Source organism: Trachurus trachurus (genome assembly GCF_905171665.1).
Source record: "Trachurus trachurus genome assembly, chromosome: 4".
NCBI classification, from domain to species: domain Eukaryota; kingdom Metazoa; phylum Chordata; class Actinopteri; order Carangiformes; family Carangidae; genus Trachurus; species Trachurus trachurus.
In genome coordinates, this window is record NC_139898.1 from 3520053 (window position 1) to 3544671 (window position 24619).

The following is a 24619-nucleotide window of genomic DNA, read 5'->3' on the forward strand; positions in this document are numbered from 1 at the left end:
GGACACTCCAAGGTGGTGGACGCCCTGCTGAAAAATGGAGCCAATGTTCACGACCAGCTGAATGTGAGTCTTCACACCCCAACCCCCACCCTCACCCCTCCTCCCTCTCCCCTGACACACAATAGTCCCAGCAGCTGGAATCCAGCCTCTCCAGTTTCTGCAGCCCGCTGAGTCAGACATGTCTGACACTTAGCAGGATGAATGACCCACCTCAGTGTGGGAAAACATCCCGACAGCAAAACCCTACATTAGTCAATTAGCAGCGATATAGTCTGTTCTGTTTGTTATAAAAACACAAAGTGTGAACATGTATTCAAGTGTAGAGATGATTCTTTTATATTTCAGGATGGCGCCACCGCTCTGTTTCTTGCTGCACAGGAGGGTCATGTGACTGTGATTCGTCAGCTGCTTGCATCGGGGGCCAAGGTTAACCAGGGGAGGGAGGTAAGGCCCTCTTGTGCATATTGAAGGATTTGAAAGAGAAAGTTACACATTCTCCTCTCTCACATCCCCTGGGTCTCCATCTCACGCCTGCATCCACCTTGGGACTTTGGGCCTGTCCCAATATGCACACTCGATCACACTTACACACTTGGGCACTTGGCGTGCGCGTTCATGGGCTTAGTGTCAGTGCGCAAGTGTGTCCCGTTTCTCCAACGACCTAAAGTGCAGCGCGCTTGATTTGCACTTCACCCACACCGACCGTCACTGGGAGCCACAAGCCACGTTTAGGAAATGCAATTGAATGAATCTCAATAAAATGAAATTAACTTTCTATTTCATAATTATGACTTTTTAATGTCATATTTTATATTCATCATGCTCTGTTTCATTTTCTCTGTTCATGATCGTTTTTCTTGTTTGTTTAATTTACTTACGGAGTTGGGCTTACACATTTATGATTTGGATCTTGCGCATAGAGTCACTTTAGGAGTAGATGAGACTGTGGTCCAACAGCACTGTTTATTAAAACTGTTGCTGTGCTGTGTGTGTTGTAGTTGTGTTAGTGTGCTTATGGCACAGGCTGCACTTGTCAAGTATGTCCCGATTGCTTTTAAATAGCCCCCCACACGCTTGGCCACTTAATACATGCTTGCACACTGTATGTAAATACTGTATACGATCGCCGGCAAAACATCACCAAAGTGTGTGCGTAACCAAGCGCACTGAGCCAAGTGTGGAGAAATGGGACGGGCCCTTTGTTTCCTCTCACTGCCTTGTTCTTACCCCCTCCTCATCCTCCAGGATGGCACTGCCCCCCTGTGGATGGCAGCTCAGATGGGTCACAGTGAGGTGGTGAAGGTGCTGCTCCTACGTGGTGCGGATCGGGATGCTGACAGACAAGTACATTGTTCATTTACAGTCATTCAAGTACATAAAATGCACATTTAGGGTTTATTTATCAATATCATTAGTCACCTCAAACCCAAAAGGTTTGAATATGTAATGTTAAATAACTGTTAATGATGTAACAGTCTCCACTTTAAATGATAGCTTATCTTATTGAGGTGGGGTTGTGTGAGTAGACAGTGTCTTGCCTGCTGTAGCTTTGGATCGGCGCCCAGCGTCTGCTGCTGTGGATGAGCTCATCCACAAAAACATGTTTTAGGCACTTTTACAAAACGCCCACTGACAAAAGCTAATATCAGTTGAAGTGTACAATGTATCGTCTGTATTCCCAACATTGTATGTTATTGTATATGTGTGTTCAAAGAAGAGGGCTGTTCTTTGGACATGCATATACATACACAACCGTAGAGTAACTGTATTTACTACACACATGAAATAACCAGAACTATAACTCTAAGGTCAGTTCATTTACTGATACACAGGCTTTATCTGTTGTTGTGATGGAGCTGTTCACCAGTGACCTGCAGATCATTCAGCTGCTAAAGACCCAGATATTTCCTTCATGACTTGGTAGAAACAAAATTAGAGCTAGATTCTCATCAGGTAGTATGTAAGAGTGGACAGTACAGATTATGCCGATCATTGAAGAATAACAGCAATGTTTTCTTCTCTGACTCTTGAGGATGGATCCACAGCGCTGTTCAAAGCAGCTCTGAAGGGACACAACAGTGTCATCGAGGAGCTCCTCAAATTTTCTCCCTCGCTCGGCCTTCTCAAGGTAGAGGACACCATCATTTTCTGTGGACTGTCTGTCCAAATGACTGTAGCTGCTTTTTAGCCAGGAGTTGGATGAAAAGCATCATATCACTGTCATGTCTGGAGAATACACATATTTTGTAAATCTATATTTATAACTTGAATAATTATTGAACCTACTGAAATAGCATCTGGTGCTATAGAGTCATCCCAGTCTGCAAATAATATTCTGCAGACATAAAGGGACATGTTTGTTTGGTACAAGACCCAATGGAATAAATTTAATAAATCTTTATTGTCCACCTGGGGTGGAAAATTGCCTTCGGCTCACCAAGCAAAACAAAACAGCATGAATTACACTGAAGAACAAAATCTAAAAACCACAACAACAGTGGGGATTACAGCAGGAAATAAGAAAAGGAAGCAGAGCAGTTCCACAAATGTCTCTGGGTTGGTCACTTCTTTAAGTTGAGGATGTTAACGGCATTTGGGACAAAAAACTTTTTGAAAGCACCTTTGGCCAGGGGGACACAGTAGCGCCTTCTGGATTTTAGGAGCTGAAACCTACTCTGATTTAAACCTAGTCTGAGTCTGGTAACTACTACAAATCTTTTATTTTTCTTTTTTCAGTGAAAATTTGAAAAAGCAAAAACTACCTTTCCAATTGTTGGATATGGTTCAGCCCAATTCCTAATCCTGCAGTGCTAGATTTTGAGAAGATGTATAAGCAAACAGAGAATTCAGCACTTTTGCATTATTTTCAGATTGAGGGGATGGGGTTCACATGGGGAGTTTTGGGGGGTACACTTTTTACAATAAGACTTGTGAACACGTGTTTATGTGATGTCTCCAGAACGGCTCCACTGCCCTTCATGCTGCAGTCATGGGTGGAGATCAGCGAACTATAGTGCTGCTGCTCGGGGCCAACGCCGACCCCATGCAACCAAACAGGGTACGGCACATTTAGATCTGACAGACGATAGACAGACAAGAGTGAGAAACTTCAGCTCATTCACTTTTTCTCGCGTGTGTTTTACAGAATAATGAACTCCCTGCAGATCTAACTAAGAGCGAACGCATCCTAAAAGTTTTACGTCCAAAACTCTTGAACGGAGACAGCTGATGACAACCCATGCCCCCGTCTTCTTCCTGCCTGCCTGTACTGCACTGATGTGAGGGGAAAAATAAAGCAACAACACACTGTCGACTCTACTCAAACACAACCTGTACTGTATGTGGTGCTTGCTTCTGATTGCTGTCATATGTTGAATAAACCTCGACTAAATACTCAGCAACACAATGTGCAACCAAACTGCATCTGTCCTCCTCATCTATCTATGTATGTCTCCTTTAAGCTGCTGTTCCACAGTAAATTATTTTTCTTTACCCCCAGGTGTTGTAAGATTTCTAGATATTTTGCACACTAATTATTTGCCTTTTTAATAAATGTAATAAAGTGTAAGTTTGTTAATGAATGCAGGACTGGCAGTGTGTGTATTTGTTCACTGGATGAGGATTGAGGTAGACAACATGCAGACACAGATTAATAACATTGATTGGAAGAAAGTTTGGATGCTCCCCTATACATTTTTAATTGTAAATTAGGTTAGGGAGGTATCGTCCAAAATTATCCACATATGCAGAAATTTAAAAAAGACATTAACACGAATTGCTCTTTTTGCAATCTACATCCAGAAACTGTTCTATTGTATCACTGTCCTTACACCAAAAAACTATGGGCAGAGACCTCAGCAGATTAATTATTGATCATCTCACCAAATATTTCTTTCTACTACAGGAAAATGTTGTTTCCATGATTATTCTGAAAAGGAAGGAATATGTTAGGCTACTGAATGAATTTGATTTTATTTTTGGCAAAATTCTTTATACGCAACAGTAAATTTAGAAAGAAAACCCATTGTTTTGAAAGAAATTGAGCTTAGTTAGGGCCTTATGTTTTTATAGCCTTTTGATTAGTTAAATTTTAACTATATAAAACCTTTTGATTAGTTAAAATTTAACTAATCAAAAGGCTATAAAAACATTAAATATCTTACCCATAGACCTTTTATGTAATGTAAGGTTTCCTCTAGCCCATCTGTTATTTCCTGTTTTAGGCTACTTGTACTGTTTGTATTTTTGTCTTTTTCAATAAAGGAAAAATATACAGACAAGGGTGACATACATAGGTGACATAGCCTACTATTGTACAGCAGTGACAACATGCTGTAGTTCCACTAGTGCTCACTAGAGGTCAGTACTAGTCCACAGTACATGGGTCTAGTCAGGTGTAACTCACCTGTAGACTGGTTGAAGTTATTTCCGACTCTTTTTGAAAAGTAAAATGATTAATTTGAAAAGTTTCCATCTGTCTAGAACTCCTCGAGTCGTTTCAGTTGCCTTCAGAATGTTGATGAAACTTCGAATAAAAAAACCCAGCAGTTGTTTTGACAACGTTGTCACGTGACCACCGCGGAAGTGACCGTCAGACTTTTTCCTGAAGCGGAAGAGAAACAAACATTCACGATGTTTTCCTACTAAAGTTGTTACAGAATGACATTTAACTAACAGCTGACAGAGAAGAGAGCAGAGGCCGTTTGTTTACAGTTTTATCTACAACTTGGTTGACTTACGGCAGCCTACCATGGCTGGAGGGAACTTACAGGTGAGTGACAGTTCCTGTCAAAGCTGCTGTTACATAACATTGTCTCAAATAGTTTCACTCGCTTTAAATTAGTCAACACCGACCACCTTCCTACGTGTAAACCTCTTTCCCAGCTGCTTACTTGTATGTAATGAATTATGTTTAATGGTTTTTATTAATGGCAAGTTCTAAGAACCAGCTATATTTGTATTGCCAAGTTGCGAAAAATACTTTTAGTTGTTCTTCTTTCCTTTGAAAAGCATCTGAGTACATGTAGGCTACTCATGTAGTGGACTAAAGTAAAAGTATTTTCTGCTTCACAACAGTTCTGTGGGAACTATATGTTCCTCTGACACACTTTGTTCCTGGTTCCCGTCAGTCCGCACAGAGATGTGACAGACAGCTACGTTCCTGTATCATGAGTGGTGCTGCTAAATGCTGCATTTCACAGAAGCAGATGTGTTATTATCACAAATAGAATACATCATTAAAGTAACATTTATGAAACATGGATTTTTATCTTGTAGTAGCCTATATCATGTTGCAACCAAATGTAAGTTTATTTGAAAGTTTATGTTGTTTACATTAACTTGATCTCAGATCTTTGAACTTTGTTTATGGGCTTTAAATGGATATATGTAACATTTGTCTATGGTAATAAATAAATATACACACATACATAAACATTCTTATTTGTATGGGCTAGACATGTATTGGATGTGTCATTAAATAGGCTATGTCAGGGGTTCTCAACTAGTCTCACTCTGGGATCCACATTTTCCCATGGTCATTAGTCGCGACCCACTTTTATAGAATTACTAAGATTTTTTTTTTTTTTTAAAGCCTTTAAAAACTCATTTTGCTCTTTATTGAGCAAAGTGCATTTCAGAGCACATGAATGAAACTGAGGAGGACCATGACAACTGTATGTACGGAAGTGAATAAAAAAATATCAAACTGCACAAAATGGAGACCAACAAAATGATATATTTGACTTCTAATGCATCTCTGCATTCAGAGCATGTTGACAAAAGTGAATAAATATCAAATTGCACAAAATAAAGACCCACAAAACAAAACAAGATTCACTGCATTCAGGCCACATTAATAAGAAAGTAATATCTTTGCATTCAGAGCAAATAAGAAACTGAGGAGGACCATTACAACTGCATGTGTTCACGTGACGTGTGCCTTTCAATATAAGTTATTTTTCAAAATAAAAGACATGTCCAACATCAGATGTGCATTAAATATTATTTACTTTTTTGACCAGCTGTCCGCGACCCATCCAGAACGGGTCCACGACCCACTTTTGGGTCCCGACCCACCAGTTGAGAACCACTGGACTATGTAATATGTCAGATGTCCCAGAGGCCAAAGACTGATTTAATTCTCTCAGATTGCTTCGTGGTTCAAATCACACATCATTTGTTCAGTCCAGATGTACTATTACACAAATGTAAATTTGTGTAATAGTAAGTTTTTTTCTTTACTTGTTCATTTATCATCTCACAACCCTTCAGATGTTTCTTGTGACCTTTTGGAGGATGCCTGATCTGTGGGGTTCAAACCATCAGACCATTTATAACAATGTTATTATCAGATAGGAGGCATAATCACAGTTCAGTCAGGCAACTCTGAAATGAAAACAAATAATTAATTGAGTGTAAGCATTGCAAGCTGAAACACAGACTTGAGCATGGCTGCAGCAGGTTTGGTGTCGGGCTCTGTCTCAGTTATTCCTTCCCCGAATGATCTGCTTTGCCAGACATCACAGGGAATTTATTTATTGTTTGTATCATTAGTATTATGAACCATTGATACCAGTGTTCTTAACTAGAATGTTGTACCCTGACGTTTTCCCTTCCATGCTGTGTGTCGTTCACAGAAAGCGATCGATCTGGCCAACAAAGCTTCAGAGGAGGACAAAGCCAAGAACTACGAGGAGGCCCTCAGATGTTATCAACATGCAATACAGTACTTCCTTCACGTCATAAAGTGTGAGGAACACGACCCTGAATTTCACAGCATTCTTGTTATAATATATAGGCTACTGTTACACTTCACTTCTTTTCTTTCTATCTCCATGATCTGAGTCAATTAGGACCAGAGCAGCTGAGTTCAATTTCACTGGTGTGGACAGCGAAGAAAAAAAAAAAAAAGGTTTATCACAGTTAGTTCATGATTTAACAAGGGGGGGCGATGACTTTTTCACATAGGGCCAGGTAGGTTGGGATAGCTTTTTTCCCCCCCTTATGGATGAAATTGTCATTTAAAAATTGCATTTTATATTTACTTGGGTTAATACTTTTTCACAGCACTGTAGATGTAAGAGTGAAAAACGAAGGTTTATGGTGTTGTTGCTTGTGCAGATGAGGCCCAGGGGGAGAAGGCAAAGCAGAGCATCAGGGCCAAGTGTGCCGATTACCTGGAAAGAGCCGAGCAGCTGAAGAGCTACCTGAAGAAAAAAGAGAGCGCTCCTCCAGCCAAACCCGTCAAAGAGTCCCAGGCTGATGACAAAGGGTGAGACTGATGAGTAAGACATTGATACCATACAAACCATCCAAATGTGTGAGGTGCAGGCGTGTTGGAGAAGAACATCTCACACTGCTTACACACACAGATCATCCCAAAATGTCACTGCAGAGAGACCTCAGAAGTGTTTTCAGTTCTCACAGTCATGGTCTTAAATAGATATATATGGCCACCATCCACCAATCCTGTGTGCATGTGTGAATTGACCATGATCTGATCTGTTTTTATTGAACTTCAGGAGTGAAAGTGATGAGGAGGACAAAGAGAAGAAGAAGTTCTCAAACCAACTGTCAGGTAAGTGACACAGCATTTGTTTAATCTTAAAGACCCTGTTGTGTTTACAAGCTTGCAGTGAACTGCTGTGGTAATGAGACCTCCACACCATAGGTTGGGCTGTGTGAGTGAGTACGGGTAGGAGAGCAGAAGAAAGAGAGAGGACAATGAAGTCTGTGTACACAGAGTGTTACAGTCCTGTGAGTAAAGTGCCTGAAAGATATGACGTCTCCTCTGTGACCCCAAACATAACAAACTGTTTCCATCGTTTAGAGTAGAGTGAACTTTATTCATCCCCGAAAGGAAATTCAAATGTCAGGTAGCTCATCATAAATAACAGAGAACAACCACACTTCCATTCATCCACAAGAGCACAAACCAACACAGAGCACAGACAACACAAGGACATACCATAAAATAAGTTAAAGTGCAAATGTAGAGCTCTAAATTAATATTAAGATTACAGTCTATACCCATTGTAGTGTGTGTGTGTGTGTGTGTGCGCGCGCATGTGCACGCTTGCATGTGTGTGTGTGGGGGCGTGTGTGACCGTTTGACCTCCACTCATCACCTTGGTGTCCGCCGTCCGGTGTATGTGACAGAAAGTCCTTCATATATTAAGTTTTTGTGTCACTCGCCCATCACAGGTGCCATCGTCATGGAAAAGCCAAACATTAAGTGGGATGATGTCGCTGGACTGGAAGGAGCCAAAGAAGCTTTAAAGGAGGCTGTCATCCTGCCAATCAAATTCCCTCATCTGTTCACAGGTGTGTAAACCTGCAGTTGAATCCCTGATGTGAGTGTGTTGGTGTGAACAGGTCGTGATAACACAATAACTGTTTGTGCAGGAAAGCGGACACCGTGGCGGGGGATCCTTCTCTTCGGCCCCCCAGGAACAGGGAAGTCCTACCTGGCCAAAGCTGTGGCCACAGAAGCCAACAACTCCACCTTCTTCTCCATCTCCTCCTCCGATCTCGTGTCCAAGTGGTTGGGGGAAAGTGAAAAGTGAGGCCAGGGATCGTCCTCTACACGGTGCTGACATGATGGAAGTATGAGAAGTAAAATATTCATCACTTCTCCACCTCTGTGTTTCTGCAGGTTGGTGAAGAGCCTGTTCACTATGGCTCGAGAACACAAGCCATCCATCATTTTCATTGATGAGATCGACTCCCTCTGTGGCTCCAGGAGTGAGAACGAGAGCGAGGCAGCACGCCGGATCAAAACAGAGTTCCTGGTTCAGATGCAAGGTGAGCAAGGAGAGACAGCTGACACCTGAGCTTCGATCTGGAAGCTAACACCATCTTTCTAATGGTTCTATCCACAAGTTTCCAAACGTTATCTATGGTCAAAACCGGAAGCCGGTTTTGCATTTCCGGTGGAATTGTACATTTACGTTTCCATGGTTCAGTCATTGTCATAGTTGTGGTAAACGCATGGATCTATTAATGCTGGCTTTTAACACAGATGTCAATTGTGTGATATCCATTGTTAATAGCTGGTGTGATGATTTGTGCGTTTTACAGATTTTCATTGGGAAAAAAATCCATGCATTTACCACGACTGCCGAAACCATGGAAACGTAAACATAAAATTCCACCGGAAGAGCAAAACCGGCTTACGTTTTTGACGTTCGGAAAAAGGTGGATATTGTGGAAATTCTCTGTTGCTGGTGAATAATGACATAGACTTCTGCCAGCTGACAAGTCTTTATTTCCTTGCAAGGAAAGGTCAGTCCTCAGTCAGTCAGACCTTTGTGAGACCCAGAGCACAGAGAAACATCTACATTTATACTTTAGGTACCACCTCTCAGGGGTCTTCAAATGGCCTTTTGGTCTAGTAGGAGCTCTGTCTTTCACACCTTACAGGAACTGACATCTCCCTAGTTCTACTGTTTTCCCATTTGGGTTGTCCTGCGAGAGTTGAAACTCCGGTGGGTTCCCATGGGAAAACAACAGTGGGGATATTGCAAGGAAGATAGGATAACACAAAGATGAGGAGGGTAAAACTTACCGGTATATTAAAATGTCATTCTCTTCTCAGGTGTTGGAAATGACAATGAGGGAATCCTGGTCCTGGGAGCCACAAATATACCATGGACATTGGACTCTGCCATCAGGAGAAGGTTATTAACCATATAAATAATCTCTACCTGATCACCTTTCACATGTGGTCCAGGATTAAGAAATTAAAGGGATAGTTCAACATTTTGGCAAATTGGCCCATTGCCATAATCCCTGTAGTTTTAGGAGTAGGTTTGTTACCTTTAATTGTCGGTGCAAGCTATTTTTAGAACGGCGGAGCAGAGCCGCGAGCTGCTCAGAGCTACGCTACGGAGGCTAATGGGATTTCTTGGTTTCCCTCATCAAACTTGTCAAATACACAATCCACCAACTCCAAAATGCTCCCATGGACAAGTTGTGACCTGCACATTCACCACGCTATGAGATAATAACGGAACGTAGTTGTTTTCAAGGTAAATTCATGCAAAACTGCTGATGTGCCTTCCTCTCGAGGACAGTTTTTCTGCAAGCAGTCTATGCATTTGCCTCAAAAACAACTCTGTTTCGTAACGTTCCATTATTATCTCATAGCGTGGTGAATGTGCAGGTCACAACTTGTCCACCAGAGTGTTTTGGAGTTGTTGGATTGTGTATTTGATGAGTTTGATGAGGGAAACCAAGAAATCCCATTACCCTCCGTAGCGTAGCTCTGAGCAGCTCGCAGCTCTGCTTCACCGTTCTAAAAACAGCTTACACCGACAGATAAAGGTAACAAACCTACTCCTAAAACTATAGGGATTATGGCACTGCCAAAATGTTGAACTATCCCTTTAAATTGTGCAGCCACGCTTTCGTCAGCATGCCCCAGGGCAGCTGTGGCTACACACGTAGTTTACCACCACCGGTGTGAATGTGGTATGAATGAAAGCGTCTTTGGGTCATTGAAAAGTGCTATATAAATTGAATGAATAATAATAATAATAATAAATACCTCATATATCCAACTGAATCTTTTCTCTGTGTCTTAGGTTTGAAAAGCGGATCTACATTCCTCTGCCTGAAGACAACGCCCGCTCCTTCATGTTCAAACTGCACCTGGGATCCACACCCAACGACCTGTCGGAGGCAGACTTTGTCACTCTGGGCAAGGAGACGGAGGGCTACTCCGGGGCCGACATCAGCATCATCGTCAGGGACGCCCTCATGCAGCCTGTCAGGAGAGTTCAGTCAGCCACTCACTTCAAAAAGGTAAAAACACAGGGACAGTTGGTGTCACCATTTTCATTCACCCATACGATACGATACGATACGAAAACTTTATTATCCACAGAGTGGAAATTCCTCTTTGGTTTCACCACCATAGGCATGTCTCACAGCATCAGAACACATAATGACACAATAAAAAACATTTCAAGGATAGAAAAACATATAATAATAGCAGTAACTGTACTTCACACATCACACATTCAAGTACATAATTTCGTAATTTCATAAAGCACACCACAGTACGAACCCATCCCAGTCTCCACTAACTAATCCCCCATGAACCAACTTTTATTTACGATGTTTTGGTTTTTAGTTTTAGACCTTGACCCTTAATCTTTCTTGGAGTTGGCGTTTGGTTGCAGCTGCAGTTTTTTAGAGAGGAAAAGCTTGAAAAACCCACTTTTCAGCAGCGGTGGGCATGGGTAGACCAACATCAGAGCTGGAGGTGTAAATAAGCAACTTTATGGAAACATATATAGTAATGTGTTGTGCTGTTAAGACATTTTTTCCGTCCACATTACGACATGTACACAGAACCTTTATGTATACAAGTGGAACTGGGAGGCAGAAACTGTTTTTGCGCATTAAACTGGTCTGTCTGTCTCATCCAGCTAACAATGATGATAAGATCACTTTAAGTTTTCTTTTTTTTCTGTGTCAACACACACACACACACAAATTTAGGTCCGGGGGTCAACGTCCAACAACCCAGGTGTAGTGGTGGAAGACCTCCTGACTCCATGCTCACCAGGAGACCCCAACGCCATAGAGATGACATGGATGGACGTACCTGGGGACAAACTTCTCGAACCCATTGTGTCCATGGTAAGAAAAGACTCTTTTAAACTTCGACAAAAGTTTTGATGTGTGTTAATAAATCGGATTGATCAGCATGTGTTCCTCTTGTACAGGCCGACATGAAGAGGTCCCTGACAAAGACCAAGCCCTCAGTGAACTCAGAGGACCTGGACAAGCTGCAGAAGTTTACTGAGGATTTTGGACAAGAGGGCTAGCACTGTTAAACACACACTGAGTCAGACTACAGTTCTTTTTACTATCAGTTATGGGTTTTAAATGAATCAGTGAAACTTTTGGTCTGTTACTGTAGTCCAACGTTTCTTAGTCTGATTGTCAAAAATGACCAGAGTACATGTTGCAGTGGGAACAATGTAAACTGTATCATATATATATATATATATATATATATATATATATATATATATATATATATATATATATATATATATATATATATATATATATATATATATATATATATATATATATATATTATCAGTGGTTTACTACAATTAGGGCTTTATTACAACTTAAAATGATTAATCACTGATCTAAATCTTAATCAATCACTCTTGTTTTCTGATAACTAAACTATTAATCAATGATTTCAATACTTTTTGTCACTAACATGTCAATCCACTTTGGTTCATGTTTACACATTTGTATGTGTTTTTGTTTTTCTTTACGTACTTGTTGATTTTTTTCTATTGAACTCTTTTTTTTTATTAAAGAAAACTATCTGTCTGTAAATGGACAGTGGGTAAATGCACCTTTCAACACTATATACCTCCTATTATAGTGATATGAGGAGCACAGCTTTTTTGAAGTTGTACTATAACATTTAAAACATGTGACAACATTTTACTGGTTTTTATTGCACACATACAAAACTGAAGTGGTGAAATATGAAGTTATCATCACATTTGGGTGGGAGGCTGCATCAGTAAAACAAAACAAAACATGGACTACACACAAACCTTTAATTAGCAGCTTCAAAGAGAGGTTTCTGGGTTTCTATGGTAACTGAATCTTACCATCATATTGTGCAACGCTGCCTTTAAAAGCAGTAATGTTGAATCTATCTGCATGAATATTGATCTGCTGTGTCTCTACACCTATACAGGTTCTACTTTTAACTTTCAGACTTAAATAGTCAGTTGTGTTCTGAGCTCTTAATAGATATAGTACATCCAAACTGTGCTGCCTTTATTTAAAAGAATATTATGGGGTTTACTGAGGTTACATGAGTAAAAGGTACGGTGGCTGTTTGCACTTTTGTTGTATCTTATATGACATGTTCTGTGAACTAATGTCTCAGGGTTAAATAAACAACAAGAAACCAAACAGGAGTCATTGTAATCTTTGTGAATATACAGTATTTCATAGTTAAAATACATCTCTTAGTTAAGTGTCATACATGTTTTATTTGATTGCAGGGTAAATCATGAAAGTCTCAAGACCAGTCAAGACCACAGCTGCAGTGACTTTTTTTAAACCACAAATGTCTCTCTGCCACTTGCTCACTTTGGTTTATTCAATAACTTTAAGCTAATTAAAATTGTGTGCAACAATCTGTCAAACCAGTGTCAAAAGCAGGAGACTTCAGCAGGTTCAGTGCTGTTCTTCTGTTCAATCAAAACTTTGTTTCAATTAAATATAGTTTAGATTTTATATCAAAATCATCTTTTCTTTTTAGCTGAGGAATAGTGTAAATATCAAGCCTCAGTCATGATTATTATGAGAACTGGTACTCATAATACTTAATATTGGTTTGGTCTTGGTATGGTCTTGGTTTGCTCTGGTCTTGGGTTAAGAGGTCTTGACTACAACACTAGCACAGCGGCTACTATAGCTCTAGGCTCCAACACTCTACATGCTCTCAGTCCAAACTGTTTCCATCGTTTTGTCCCCGTTTCACCTCCACTCATCTCATCAGAGGTGTCCAGTGTATGTGGAGAAGTCCTCCACAGAAGTAAGATATACTTCTTATTATCACCAACCCAGATTTATCCTGTAATGGAAAAATACATAGTGAATTTGAAAATCATTTTAGCAAGATATTATTTAGGAAACAATTTGGCTAAAGAAAATCCTATCATTTTCCAGCTTTAAAATTACAGATATTAAATTGGGACATATTTCAATTTTTGATATCGAATAGCCTATGTAGTTTTATAAATTATTGTATGTCTTGTGTCTCTGTTGTGTTGTTCGTCTAGGCACTTGTTCTTCTTATTTTCAACATCTTTCAGGGAAAAACAGTATGACATGTTAACATGGGTGAATAGAACACAACCAAAATTGCATTGACATTACATTCAAAAAACAGATGGTTTAAGTTTCATCAGTAGGTTATGCCCATAAAAAACACAAGAGCTGTCCACATCCATGAATTTTGAAATGAAAAAATTCACAAGATAGTAGCCTTTCTCTTAAATTTACGACTTTATTCTCGTAAATTACGACTTTAGCAAAGGCCTTATATGCACGTCTCTGACTTTAGTCAACCAGTATAAAATAACGTGACGCCGTGGAGCTGGTTTCCTCCACAGCTGCAGACAGTCTCAGTTGATGGTTCTCTCTCGTTCAACGCGATTGGCTACTGCAGACATCAATCAATCCATGTTTTTACCGGAAATACGTAACCATGCGGAACTGCACCACAGGGCGTGTTTATCAGACAGAGCCGGTGAACAATGTATCACAGTCTAACTTAACAGAAAGTACGAAGAGTTTCAGTGTGTAAAGTTTTTGTGTCACTCGCCCATCAGCCATCGTCATGGAAAAGCCAAACATTAAGTGGGATGATGTCGCTGGACTGGAAGGAGCCAAAGCAGCCTTAAAGGAGGCTGTCATCCTGCCAATCCAATGTACAGGTGTGTAAACCTGCAGCTGAATCCCTGATGTGTGAGTGTGTTGGTGTGAACAGGATGTGATAATAACACAATAACTGTTTGTGCAGGAAAGCGGACACCGTGGCGGGGGATCCTTCTCTTTGGCCCCCCAGGAACAGGGAAGTCCTACCTGGCCAAAGCTGTGGCCACAGAAGCCAACAACTCCACCTTCTTCTCCATCTCCTCCTCCGATCTCGTGTCCAAGTGGTTGGGGGAAAATGAAAAGTGAGGCCAGGGATCGTCCTCTACATGATGCTGACATGATGGACAGACAGAGCTGCTTAAAAGTGTGTGAACCCTCCAAACATGGTGCCTGTGATTGTGGCCAGATAATTCAATTTTGGACTCATCTGTCCAAAGAATGGACATCCAGAAGGTCTCTGGTTTGTCTAAGTGATCTCTGGCAAAGTTTAAACAGGCAACTTTGTTCTTTCTTAAGAGCAGATGCTTTCTTCTACCATCTCTCCCATTAATACCATGTCTATTCATTGTCTGATTGTAGACATACATTTCTCCTAGATGCTGCCAGAGAGGTCTGCAGCTCTCTGGAGCTGATGTGTGTGTCGGCCTTTACCTGAGTTATTCTTCTTCTGATGCTTCTTGGTGAAAGTTTTGATGGCAGTCCACTTGAGGGCAGAGTTGCAGTGATGCTGAGTGTCCTACATGTGTAGATGATTGGTCTTACAGGGGATGGATGGAGCTGGAATCTTTAGGTCAGTGGTTCTCAACTGGTGGGTCGGGACCCAAAAGTGGGTCGCGGACCCGTTCTGGATGGGTCGCGGACAGCTGGTCAAAAAAGTAAATAATATTTAATGCACATCTGATGTTAGACATGTCTTTTATTTTGAAAAATAACTTATTTTGAAAGGCACGAGACACGTGAACACATGCAGTTGTAATGCTCCTCGGTTTCTTATTATTTGCTCTGAATGCAAAGATATCAGTTTCTTATTAATGTGGCCTGAATGCAGTGAATCTTGTTTTGTTTTGTGGGTCTTTATTTTGTGCAGTTTGATATTTATTCACTTTTGTGAACATGCTCTGAATGCAGTGATGCATTAGAAGTCAAATATATCGTTTTGTTGGTCTCCATTTTGTACAGTTTGATATTTTTTTATTCACTTCCGTACATGCAGTTGTCATGGTCCTCCTCAGTTTCATTCATGTGTTCTGAAATGCACTTTGCTCAATAAAGAGCAAAATGAGTTTTTAAAGGCTTTAAAAAAAAAATCTTGGTTTGAATTCTATAAAAGTGGGTCGCGACTTAATGACCATGGGAACATGTGGAGCCCAGAGTGAGACTAGTTGAGAACCCCTGCTTTAGGGGATGATTTCCCCGGACTGGGCTCTGTGTGTTTTACATCTTGGTACAACAGTGGTTTGGCTGGTTTCTTCTCTCTTTTAATCAGTGCTGGTCAAAACCTTTCCTGAGGATGTTTCATTTCATTGGTCTGCTTAATTGATCACTTGATCACCCACATGTGTTTGACCTGAGTCTATTACCTACTTGATTTGACCAGTGTAGCTGGGCTTCACTTGCTTTTGCACATACTCTGATTCCATGTATCACCTAGTCTGCTGGCTACTCACACAGTTTCCTTAAAACAAGGACATGGAATTGATTAACATAAACCTGACTTTTTATATATAAAAACTAGTGATTAATAATAAGAAAGTCATGGTAAAAAAAAAACAACAACAGAAAAATCTAAACTACTCAGTGGGTTTACAGACTTTCAAGCAGCACTGTATGAGAAACAAAGTATTCATCACTTCTCCACCTCTGTGTTTCTGCAGGTTGGTGAAGGACCTGTTCAGTACGGCCCGAGAACACAAGCCATCCATCATTTTCATGGATGACATCGACCTCCTCTGTTACGAGGGCGAGGCAACACGCCGGGCCAAGACAGAGTTCCTGGTTCAGATGCAAGGTGAAGCGAGGAGAGACACCTGACCAATGAGCTCAGATCTAGAAGCTAGTAGCACCTTGTGTCTAATGGTTTCTATGTCATTCTCTTCTCAGGTGTTGGAAATGATAATGAGGGAATCCTGGTGCTGGGAGCCACAAGTATACCATGGACATTGGACTCTGCCATCAGGAGAAGGTTATTAACCATAAAACAATCTCTACCTCTCACATGTGGTCCAGGATTAAGTTAAATGCTTCATATGTCCCACTAAATCTTTTGTCTGTGTCTTAGATTTGAAAAGCGGATCTACATTCCTCTGCCTGAGGAGCACGCCCGCTCCTTCATGTTCAAACTGCACCTGGGATCCACACCCAACGACCTGACGGAGGAAGACTTCATCACTCTGGGCAAGGAGACGGAGGGCTACTCCGGGGCCGACATCAGCATCATCGTCAGGGACGCCCTCATGCAGCCTGTCAGGAGAGTTCAGTCAGCCACTCACTTCAAAAAGGTAAAAACACAGGGGACAGTTCACCTGGGCTTGTTGTCCTCCCTGTCCTCAAACCTCAAGATGCTCCAAAATAAGACCACTCAAGATAAGATCACTGTATATCATTCATTTTTTACAGTTGGCTGTTGCTATTCTCATTCAACCATCCGAGTCTCCGCAAACTGATCCCGCACTAACCTACTTCAAAGATTCAAACATTTTTATTGTCAATTCTCTATATGTCTGAGACATACAGAATAATCGAAAAGTCGTTTCTCTCTCACCTAAAATAGATATGATAGATATAAATAAAATGCTGTGGAAAATATGTACATCAGCGGCTGTAGTGCAAAGTATCATTCCTTAGTGTAGCCAGTGTTAACCCTCCTGTTGTCCTTCTGGGTCAAATTGACCCAATCTGTTCCCTTCCTCCATCCTTCCTTCTTTCAACAATCCTTTTTCCCTTCCTTCCTTCCCTTCATCCTTACTTGAATGAATGAATTTATTTATTTAAAACCGGGACAATGCACAAAAAACATGAATCTTGTAAAACAAGAAGAGATGCTCTGAGCCAGGTTATAGCAACAATTGCTAATTTCCGCCTGTAGTCCCTGTAGTCCACTTCTTCCTTCCTTTTTGACCCAATCTGTTCCCTCCCTCCTTCTAGCTTTCCTTCCTTCTTTCCTCTCATCTTTCCCTTCATCATTCCTTCCTTTATTCCTTGACCCAGGAGGACAACAGGAGGCCCAGGGCAGGGGGGGGGGGGGGGGGGGGGGGGGGGGGACGTGAGGGGTTCTCTCCACCAGCGATGCTGATGGCTCTGCGGGTGCCACTGATGATCTTGCTGGCTGCGTTTACGCATTTATTACTTCCAGTTGTTTAATTTGTAGTGTTAGACGTTGACTCTTCATCCTTCTTTGTTTTGGTGATGAACTAAAGGTGTATTACACTGGTTTCTCTGTCTCACCCAGTAAACAGTAAGTTTACTGTAACGTTTTCCTTTTTTCTGTGCACACACACACACACACACACACACACACACACACACACACACACACACTCATAAATTCAGGTGCGGGGGTCAACGTCCAACAACCCAGGTGTAGTGGTGGAAGACCTCCTGACTCCATGCTCACCAGGAGACCCCAACGCGATAGAGATGACATGGATGGACGTACCTGGGGACAAACTTCTCGAGCCCATTGTGTCCATGGTAAGAAGGTTCACATGTACTTTAAAATTTTTACCAAAAATGTTGATGTGTGTTAATAAACCCGGAGTGATCAGCATGTGCTCCTCTGCACAGGCCGACATGAAGAGGTCCCTGTCAGAGATCAAGCCCTCAGTGAACTCAGAGGACCTGGACAAGCTGCAGAAGTTTACTGAGGATTTTGGACAAGAGGGCTAGCACTGTAAGGTTTTTTATTTCTTTATGTACTTGTTGATTTTTTTTTTCTATTGAACCAAAGTTACAACCAGTAACTGTCTCTAAATGTCTAGTGGGTAAATGCACATTCCCAACACTACATACAGTACCTTCTATTATAGTGATGGTGATATATAGTAGGGGTGGGAATCTTTTACTATCTCACGATTCGATTCTGATTTTTGGGGCTACGATTCGATTCAAAATCGATTCTTGATTCAAAACGATTTGAGTCCTAATGATTTCTGCTTCAGTCTATCGGTGTGCAAAGGATCCTCATGATCTACTCCAGTCTGCTTTGCAAGACAGAATGACTAAAGTGTCTTTTTCACATTTATTGGGTTTTAAACATTTATCCATGCTTAGATGGAATTTTTGAAACTGTTGCATAAAAGCAATATCACATATATTATATTATTATATCACATAAGTAACTAAATTAAAAGTGCCTCTTTATTAAAAAGAATAGTGCAGTTAAACATGCTGCCTTTTAAATTCTAAGGAAATGGAGGCCGACAGCCTGCAGATTTGTTTCATTTTTTAAAATCAATTTTGGGACATTTTATATCGATTCTGAATCGTATTAAATGAGAATTACGATTCTTATGTGAATCGATTTTTTGGCACACCCCTAATATATAGTGACTTTGATTCACATTTCACTAATAGTCAGTTGTGTTCTGAGCTATTTATAGATATATTACACTCAAACTGTGCTGCCTTTATTTCAAAGAATATTATGGGGTTTTACTGAGGTTACGTGAGTAAAAGGTACGGTGGCTGTTTGCACTTTTGTTCTATCTTATATGACATGTTCTGTGAACTAATGTCTCAGGGTTAAATAAACAACAAGAAACCAAACAGGAGTCATTGTAACCTTTGTGAATATACAGTATTTAATAGTTAAAATACATCTCTTAGTTAAGGGTCATACATTTTATAATTAATTGCAGAGTAAATCATGAAGTACCAGCCATGACAGCAGTAATAATGTTGTTTTGTTTGTGTGTGTGTGTGTGTCAGTTTAAGTGTAGCAGGAACTGTGCTAGCTACAGGCACAAAACTTAACAGGTGTATAGTGAACATCAAAATCAAGGCTGAGTTTAAGGATGAGTGTGGCCCCGCCCATGAGCACTGAGGTCACCATGGCTGCCGAGTGCTCATGGGTCAGAACATCAACGTGTTGACAGGCGTCACGGCTGGTTCATCCCATCATAGATGGCCTCTAGTTTAATTAGTACACTTGATAAGAGAAAGATACAACTAATGTCACATCGATTTAAGATCTGTAGAAAAATTACATCAGTGTTAAGCTGCTTACAAACTGATAAATTGCTAAACGGAGTCGTATACATCCCTTCAGACAGTATCATGATGAGGATACAAGTTTCTTTGTTTGAAAATCAGTCTTAAATGTTTTCCGTCTGGCAGGAGTTGCTATTTGGAGGTGAATCTGTAATAAACACGAATTATGGAGATGTTAATATTCAGATCACTCAGCAATGGCCAATTGAAGTGGAGCAAAATGAACCTGATCAGAGTTTTGTGCATGCTAAAATAAAAACCTAATGAACACTGATTCAAAGACACTGCAAAAGAAACTGGAAGTGTGACTCAACAGCTGCCAATGAAAAGAAAAAGGACCAAAAATAATGCATGCAATTATATGCGTCAGTCAAGAGGAGTGATGTCCCTTTTCACGTCGGAGAACATCATGTAAATGCCTCTGTTTCCTCATTCAGAGGCTTATTTGTGGTGGAGGCAGCACCAGACTCCCATCACAACCGGATTCCATCAGAACAGGTTCTTCAAAATGCTAGAATGAAATGATTATTGCTTCTGCGTGTGCTCGTTCCTATTTACACAACTCTCACCCCAGCCCGCTGCCGCCACAAATAAGACCAGGAGCCGAGGAAACACTGCATGTTAACGACCGGAGCAGAGAAGTAAAACATGCAAAATAAAGTCATGAAGGGTAAACGGGAACAAAAAACAAACACAAACTCATGACAATCACAACAATAGTTCAAATATAAAAAGGACAAATGTGTCCATGAAACAGAAACACACCTGACTTAGATGTTAGCTGAGAGGACCTGAAGTGTACATAAAAGGAGCCACATCCTCCATGTCATTTAAATAACAAGTGAATAACAGTTGTATTTTTGGTTATGAACATTCATATTCAGACGACACAAAGGGAAACTGCGACGGGGGGAGGGGAGGAGAGGGGTATGAGAAAGTGCTAACAGTATTTACTTCATGTACAGGACACAAAGGGAGCGGTACGTCTGCCCATCACAATCATGCTTCATTGATGGAAGGAGCCCAACGGACACATCTCACTCCGACTCATGTGACGGCACCAAGAAGAAGCAGAATGCTGTGGAGACGGGGGTGGGGAGGGGGGCAGTGTGCTACTACTACATGTGCATCAATCAAGACACTAAAAGACAGAGAAGAGGGAGCCCAGTGCCAGACCAGTGGCCGCTCCAGCCAGCATGCCCAGAGCTACGTCTCCTCCGTCCTCCCGCTGGCGCTCGCGGACGATGACGTGGTTGACTCCAGGAGCAGAGTACCCGCCTGGACGGAGACAAATGGACAAATTAGGTGTTGTTTAAGTTTGTAATGATCACATCTAATGTAAAGTAACTATTCAATAACTTAGTGAGCAGAATGTTAAGTTTTAGTACTGCACAGTTAGGCTCAGTGAAAGAAAAACTATAATCACTTGCACAGGGCAAAATGAATAATAAAAAGGTTTATCAGAGCATCAGTTCAACTTTAGAGGCCAGTTACATTTTTGTAAAACTGTCAGAGTTCACTCTTACATTACACAGTGTGATGATTAACGTCTGCACAGAAATGTTTTACCTTGATACTGATAAGGATACGCAACAGCATAAGGCTGCCCATCAGCAGAGTATACAATCTGAGTGGCATGTGGGGGCGGTGCCGCATAGTCTCCATATGGGCCTGGGGCATAGGCCTGGTGAAAAAAAAAGGACAAGATATTAAAGGGATAGTTCAACATTTTGGCAAATTTGCCTATTGCCATAATCCCTATAGTTTTAGCAGTAGGTTTGTTACCTTTAATTGTCAGTGCAAGCTATTTTTAGAATGGCGGAGCAGAGCCGCAAGATGCTCAGAGCTACACAATGGAGGCTCAAGGAACCACGCTATGAGATAATAACGGAACGTCACGAGACAGTTGTTTTCAAGGCAAATGCAGAGACTGCTTGCTGAAAAACTGCCCCCAACGGAAACGCGCATCAGCAGTTTTGCATGAATTTACCCCGAAAACAACTCTGTCTCGTAACGTTCTGTTATTATCTCATAGCGTGGTGAATGTGCAGGTCACAACTTGTCCACCAGAGCGTTTTGGAGTTGTTGGATTGTGTATTTGATGAGTTTGATGAGGGAAACCAAGAAGCTAAGCTAGGAGTTCCCCCAACAACCCTTTAAGGATAAAACCGTATATACGGATTAACTGGTGCTTTTACAGGCTTCTATAGATAGACCAGTAGATGGCAGCAGGATACAACACTGTCTGGTGTGAAGTAGCTGTCTTGTGGTTTTACCCAGCTCTGTAACTTGTTTTCTCCTAAGAAGGATCATGTCAAACCAAGCTGACAGACAGTAGAGTATAAGGAGTAAATGCATAACAATCACACTGTACACATCACAGCAAAAACAAATATATTTTTAAATTGCAAACACTTTAAAATAAAGTTACAGTAATTATTAATGACATATCTCATTTACCTGAGATTTCTGTACCCATCATACGGTCACATATTTTCAATTTTGTGCATGTGTGCTTGTCTGCTGTTATAATATAGTTATAATATAGTTTTAATAATGATGACTCATTATTAAAACATATAGTACCTAAAGAATATTGGAAATAACCCTTCATAGAGTAATAAAAGAGCCTGAAATCCACAGGTATATTGTTTAGGACTTTACCTGAGGTGGTGGGGCATATTCTGAGTAGGGGGGAGGAGCAGAGGCCATCGCTTCCTGTGCAAAACCAATCTGTGGGGTAGCGACAACCTAAAAATATAAAACACAAATAAGGCCACAGCTTCTGAATGCTCAGTGTGTACAGCAACAAAACAGAGTTATGTGACATCAGGACAATGACAACTCTTATTGAGAAAACTATCATAAAGACACAATGAAAACAGACTGTGAGTGTTATCTCACACAGCAAGACACAAGTGAGAAAAACATCTCTGACCTCCAGTCTTATGTTCCCAGTCTGTCTCAGATCATAGACTTACTATTCAAGTCAGATCTGAAGGACGGACAACTTCCTGTTCTTATTTTGGAAAACCAAACCAAACCCAAATGGTTTCAAATATAGCAGAAAACTCACTGCATTAATTCTGGCATCCTGAAGTGCCATGGTCCATGCTCTGCAACAAAAAGTAGAAATACAAACACAGATTACTTCAACGTAATCATTCACCTCCATCAACATGGAAACAAAAGTAGAGTGATCGAAACAATCCAAACCGATAGTGACTCAGCATGTATGTGTGTTGTCTTACAGAGCATCATCCGCACTGTCTGCACACAGGCTGATGACCCGTCCATCTCGGCACACTATCTGGAGCAAGGCATCACGCATCTTCCCTTCTGGTGGGTTCAGCTCTGAGAGGCAGAACAGAAGGACAGAGAGGAAGTGAGCAGGGCTAAAAGCCAGCGCTGGATTATACTGTAAGGTTAAGACAGTGACATCACCAGGCAACAGATGATAAGTACCTTGACAAGCAGCAGAGCTACGGATGTTAATGCAGTCGACCCTCATGTGAATATCATCCTCCATGTCATGGCGTTGTTGATCATTGTAGAAAACGAGTCGGCCATCAGACCACAGGTCAAACCAGTTCCTTTTCCACCTTCGCAGAATGGTACCTGATGTAAAAATGTATTTGTCAGGTTCACTTCAAACTTAAATGACATCTTAGTCATCTATTCAGGCGGTATTCATTAAATGCTGTTAGATGTAGTGTGTATGTGTGTGTGTGTGTGTGTGTGTGACCACTCACTCTGTCGGTGGAGCCAACCACTCTTCACCATAGCCATCTTTTAGGCAACACCTATAACAACAGAATATGTAAACATAAGACACAGTGTGTTTAATAATGAAACAAACTGACAGCTGGTGACAGCGCGTGACTCACAACCTCGTGACTGCTAACAGCATTAGCATACATCCACAAGGCTCTCTCCAGATCAATATGTGTATAGATAGTTATAGATTGTGACTTGAATGAGTTACAACTAAACAGTGTTTGCATGCTGCTGCCCTGCTTGTCAGGAGGTTTCTTTTATCTAACTCAATACAAGCTAGTGAACAGACACGTTGACACCATATGGTTGTTTATCACAATACTGAAAAAAGCCAAGTGGCGATAACTGTCAGTGACGGATCTTTACAGTAACATCGATCTGTCATCTGATCACTTTGTAGCTGACCACTTATTGAAGTGTCACAGAGCGGTGGCTAGCCAACCTAACGCTGTCGGATAATAGCTCCCAGTAACGACAGGCCATTTGTGTACTGGTTACGTTACCTCATTTCTTATTAATAAAATAACACACAGAGTGGTTAGAGCGACAAATGACTAATGATGTGCGCACACTGAGCAACTTCAGCTTGTGTTTTGTTGTCTGGCAGCGTATAAAACAAAACATAGCATTAATCAAAGTTAGCTAACGGTGTTTGGGGAAAAAAATGTCTGTCGAGTATGGTGGTTCAGTGTTTATAGTCAGCTGAAATACTAAAACTATCCCTTATATCCGATGACAACAGTTCGTAAATATGTAAAGGAAGGCTGTGTGTAGGTTACTTACTTGATTATTTATGTGTTTGAAGAAAAACTGAAACCTTTTGTGAAGATGCAGCAGACGCGGAAGTTAGATGTAAACAAAACACGACGCCCTCCTCGGAGCTAAAAAGCCTGTCCGGTCAACAGGAAGGACCCTGGCCCGTCCGCCGCGCACTGCACCGCCCGCACGCTCCCGTCCACAGTGTCCGTTAGCCCCGCCCGCGGAGCATCTTCACGACCGTTCAGTCTCTTTGGAGGGGAGAGGAGGAGAGGGGGGGGGGGGGGGGCGTTTGTTTTGGATGACGTGACTTATCAGCTGACGGCGTTGGAAAGTGCTAGCAAACGCGACGTGGGCGCGCTCGCTTAAAGTTCCGTTCGAACCCCGGGCCTCACCCGGTGGGCGGGTCCGGAGCGAGCACCAGCCCACCGTTGTTTGT

The 24619-nt window shown here is 41.3% G+C and overlaps 4 protein-coding genes across 4 annotated transcripts in view; 3 read left to right on the forward strand and 1 right to left on the reverse strand.

Annotated features, from left to right (window-relative positions):
- ankrd29 (ankyrin repeat domain 29) overlaps positions 1-3229 on the forward strand; it is a gene marked incomplete at both ends in the record, with an annotated part of 5762 nt that extends 2533 nt beyond the window's left edge. The window contains 6 exons of the mRNA XM_083970046.1: positions 1-63; positions 346-444; positions 1246-1344; positions 2033-2128; positions 2960-3058; positions 3146-3229. The exon at positions 1-63 is cut by the window's left edge and continues 36 nt beyond it. Of these exons, the coding sequence (XP_083826172.1) occupies positions 1-63; positions 346-444; positions 1246-1344; positions 2033-2128; positions 2960-3058; positions 3146-3229 (540 nt within the window). The remainder of the gene's footprint in view (positions 64-345; positions 445-1245; positions 1345-2032; positions 2129-2959; positions 3059-3145) is intronic.
- Positions 3230-4577: 1348 nt separating this feature from the next.
- On the forward strand, positions 4578-12016 carry LOC310984978 (vacuolar protein sorting-associated protein 4B-like). The gene is made up of 11 exons (XM_083970371.1): positions 4578-4771; positions 6639-6750; positions 7123-7273; positions 7524-7579; positions 8206-8325; positions 8407-8563; positions 8657-8805; positions 9599-9680; positions 10587-10806; positions 11509-11649; positions 11736-12016. Exons 1-11 carry the CDS (start codon positions 4751-4753, stop codon positions 11835-11837), a joined length of 1311 nt encoding a protein of 436 aa, XP_083826497.1. The 5' UTR covers positions 4578-4750; the 3' UTR covers positions 11838-12016.
- A 2290-nt stretch (positions 12017-14306) lies between these two features.
- On the forward strand, positions 14307-18380 carry LOC310984979 (vacuolar protein sorting-associated protein 4B-like). Its single transcript, XM_083970372.1, has 7 exons — positions 14307-14498; positions 14585-14741; positions 16314-16447; positions 16540-16621; positions 16718-16937; positions 17989-18129; positions 18223-18380. Exons 1-7 carry the CDS (start codon positions 14402-14404, stop codon positions 18322-18324), a joined length of 933 nt encoding a protein of 310 aa, XP_083826498.1. The 5' UTR covers positions 14307-14401; the 3' UTR covers positions 18325-18380.
- Positions 18381-19262: 882 nt separating this feature from the next.
- On the reverse strand, positions 19263-24404 carry plekhb2 (pleckstrin homology domain containing, family B (evectins) member 2). The gene is made up of 8 exons (XM_083970376.1): positions 24208-24404; positions 23400-23450; positions 23113-23265; positions 22899-23001; positions 22724-22763; positions 22312-22398; positions 21217-21331; positions 19263-20925 (listed from the first exon to the last, which is right to left on the reverse strand). Exons 2-8 carry the CDS (start codon positions 23434-23436, stop codon positions 20789-20791), a joined length of 672 nt encoding a protein of 223 aa, XP_083826502.1. The 5' UTR covers positions 23437-23450; positions 24208-24404; the 3' UTR covers positions 19263-20788.
- Positions 24405-24619: the final 215 nt, after the last annotated feature.

Excerpts from the sequence above, each read along its gene's own strand:
- LOC310984978 (XM_083970371.1), top strand. The coding sequence starts at position 4,751 with ATGGCTGGAGGGAACTTACAG. Across the intron at positions 6,751-7,122 it reads CTTCCTTCACGTCATAAAGT|ATGAGGCCCAGGGGGAGAAG; the intron begins GTGAGGAACACG and ends TTGCTTGTGCAG. Across the intron at positions 8,806-9,598 it reads GTTCCTGGTTCAGATGCAAG|GTGTTGGAAATGACAATGAG; the intron begins GTGAGCAAGGAG and ends TTCTCTTCTCAG.
- LOC310984979 (XM_083970372.1), top strand. The coding sequence starts at position 14,402 with ATGGAAAAGCCAAACATTAAGTGGGATGATGTCGCTGGACTGGAAGGA. Across the intron at positions 16,448-16,539 it reads GTTCCTGGTTCAGATGCAAG|GTGTTGGAAATGATAATGAG; the intron begins GTGAAGCGAGGA and ends TTCTCTTCTCAG. Across the intron at positions 16,622-16,717 it reads GACTCTGCCATCAGGAGAAG|ATTTGAAAAGCGGATCTACA; the intron begins GTTATTAACCAT and ends TCTGTGTCTTAG.
- plekhb2 (XM_083970376.1), bottom strand. The coding sequence starts at position 23,436 with ATGGCTATGGTGAAGAGTGGTTGGCTCCACCGACAGA. Across the intron at positions 22,764-22,898 it reads GACAGTGCGGATGATGCTCT|AGCATGGACCATGGCACTTC; the intron begins GTAAGACAACAC and ends TTTTTGTTGCAG. Across the intron at positions 21,332-22,311 it reads AATATGCCCCACCACCTCAG|GCCTATGCCCCAGGCCCATA; the intron begins GTAAAGTCCTAA and ends TTTTTTCACCAG.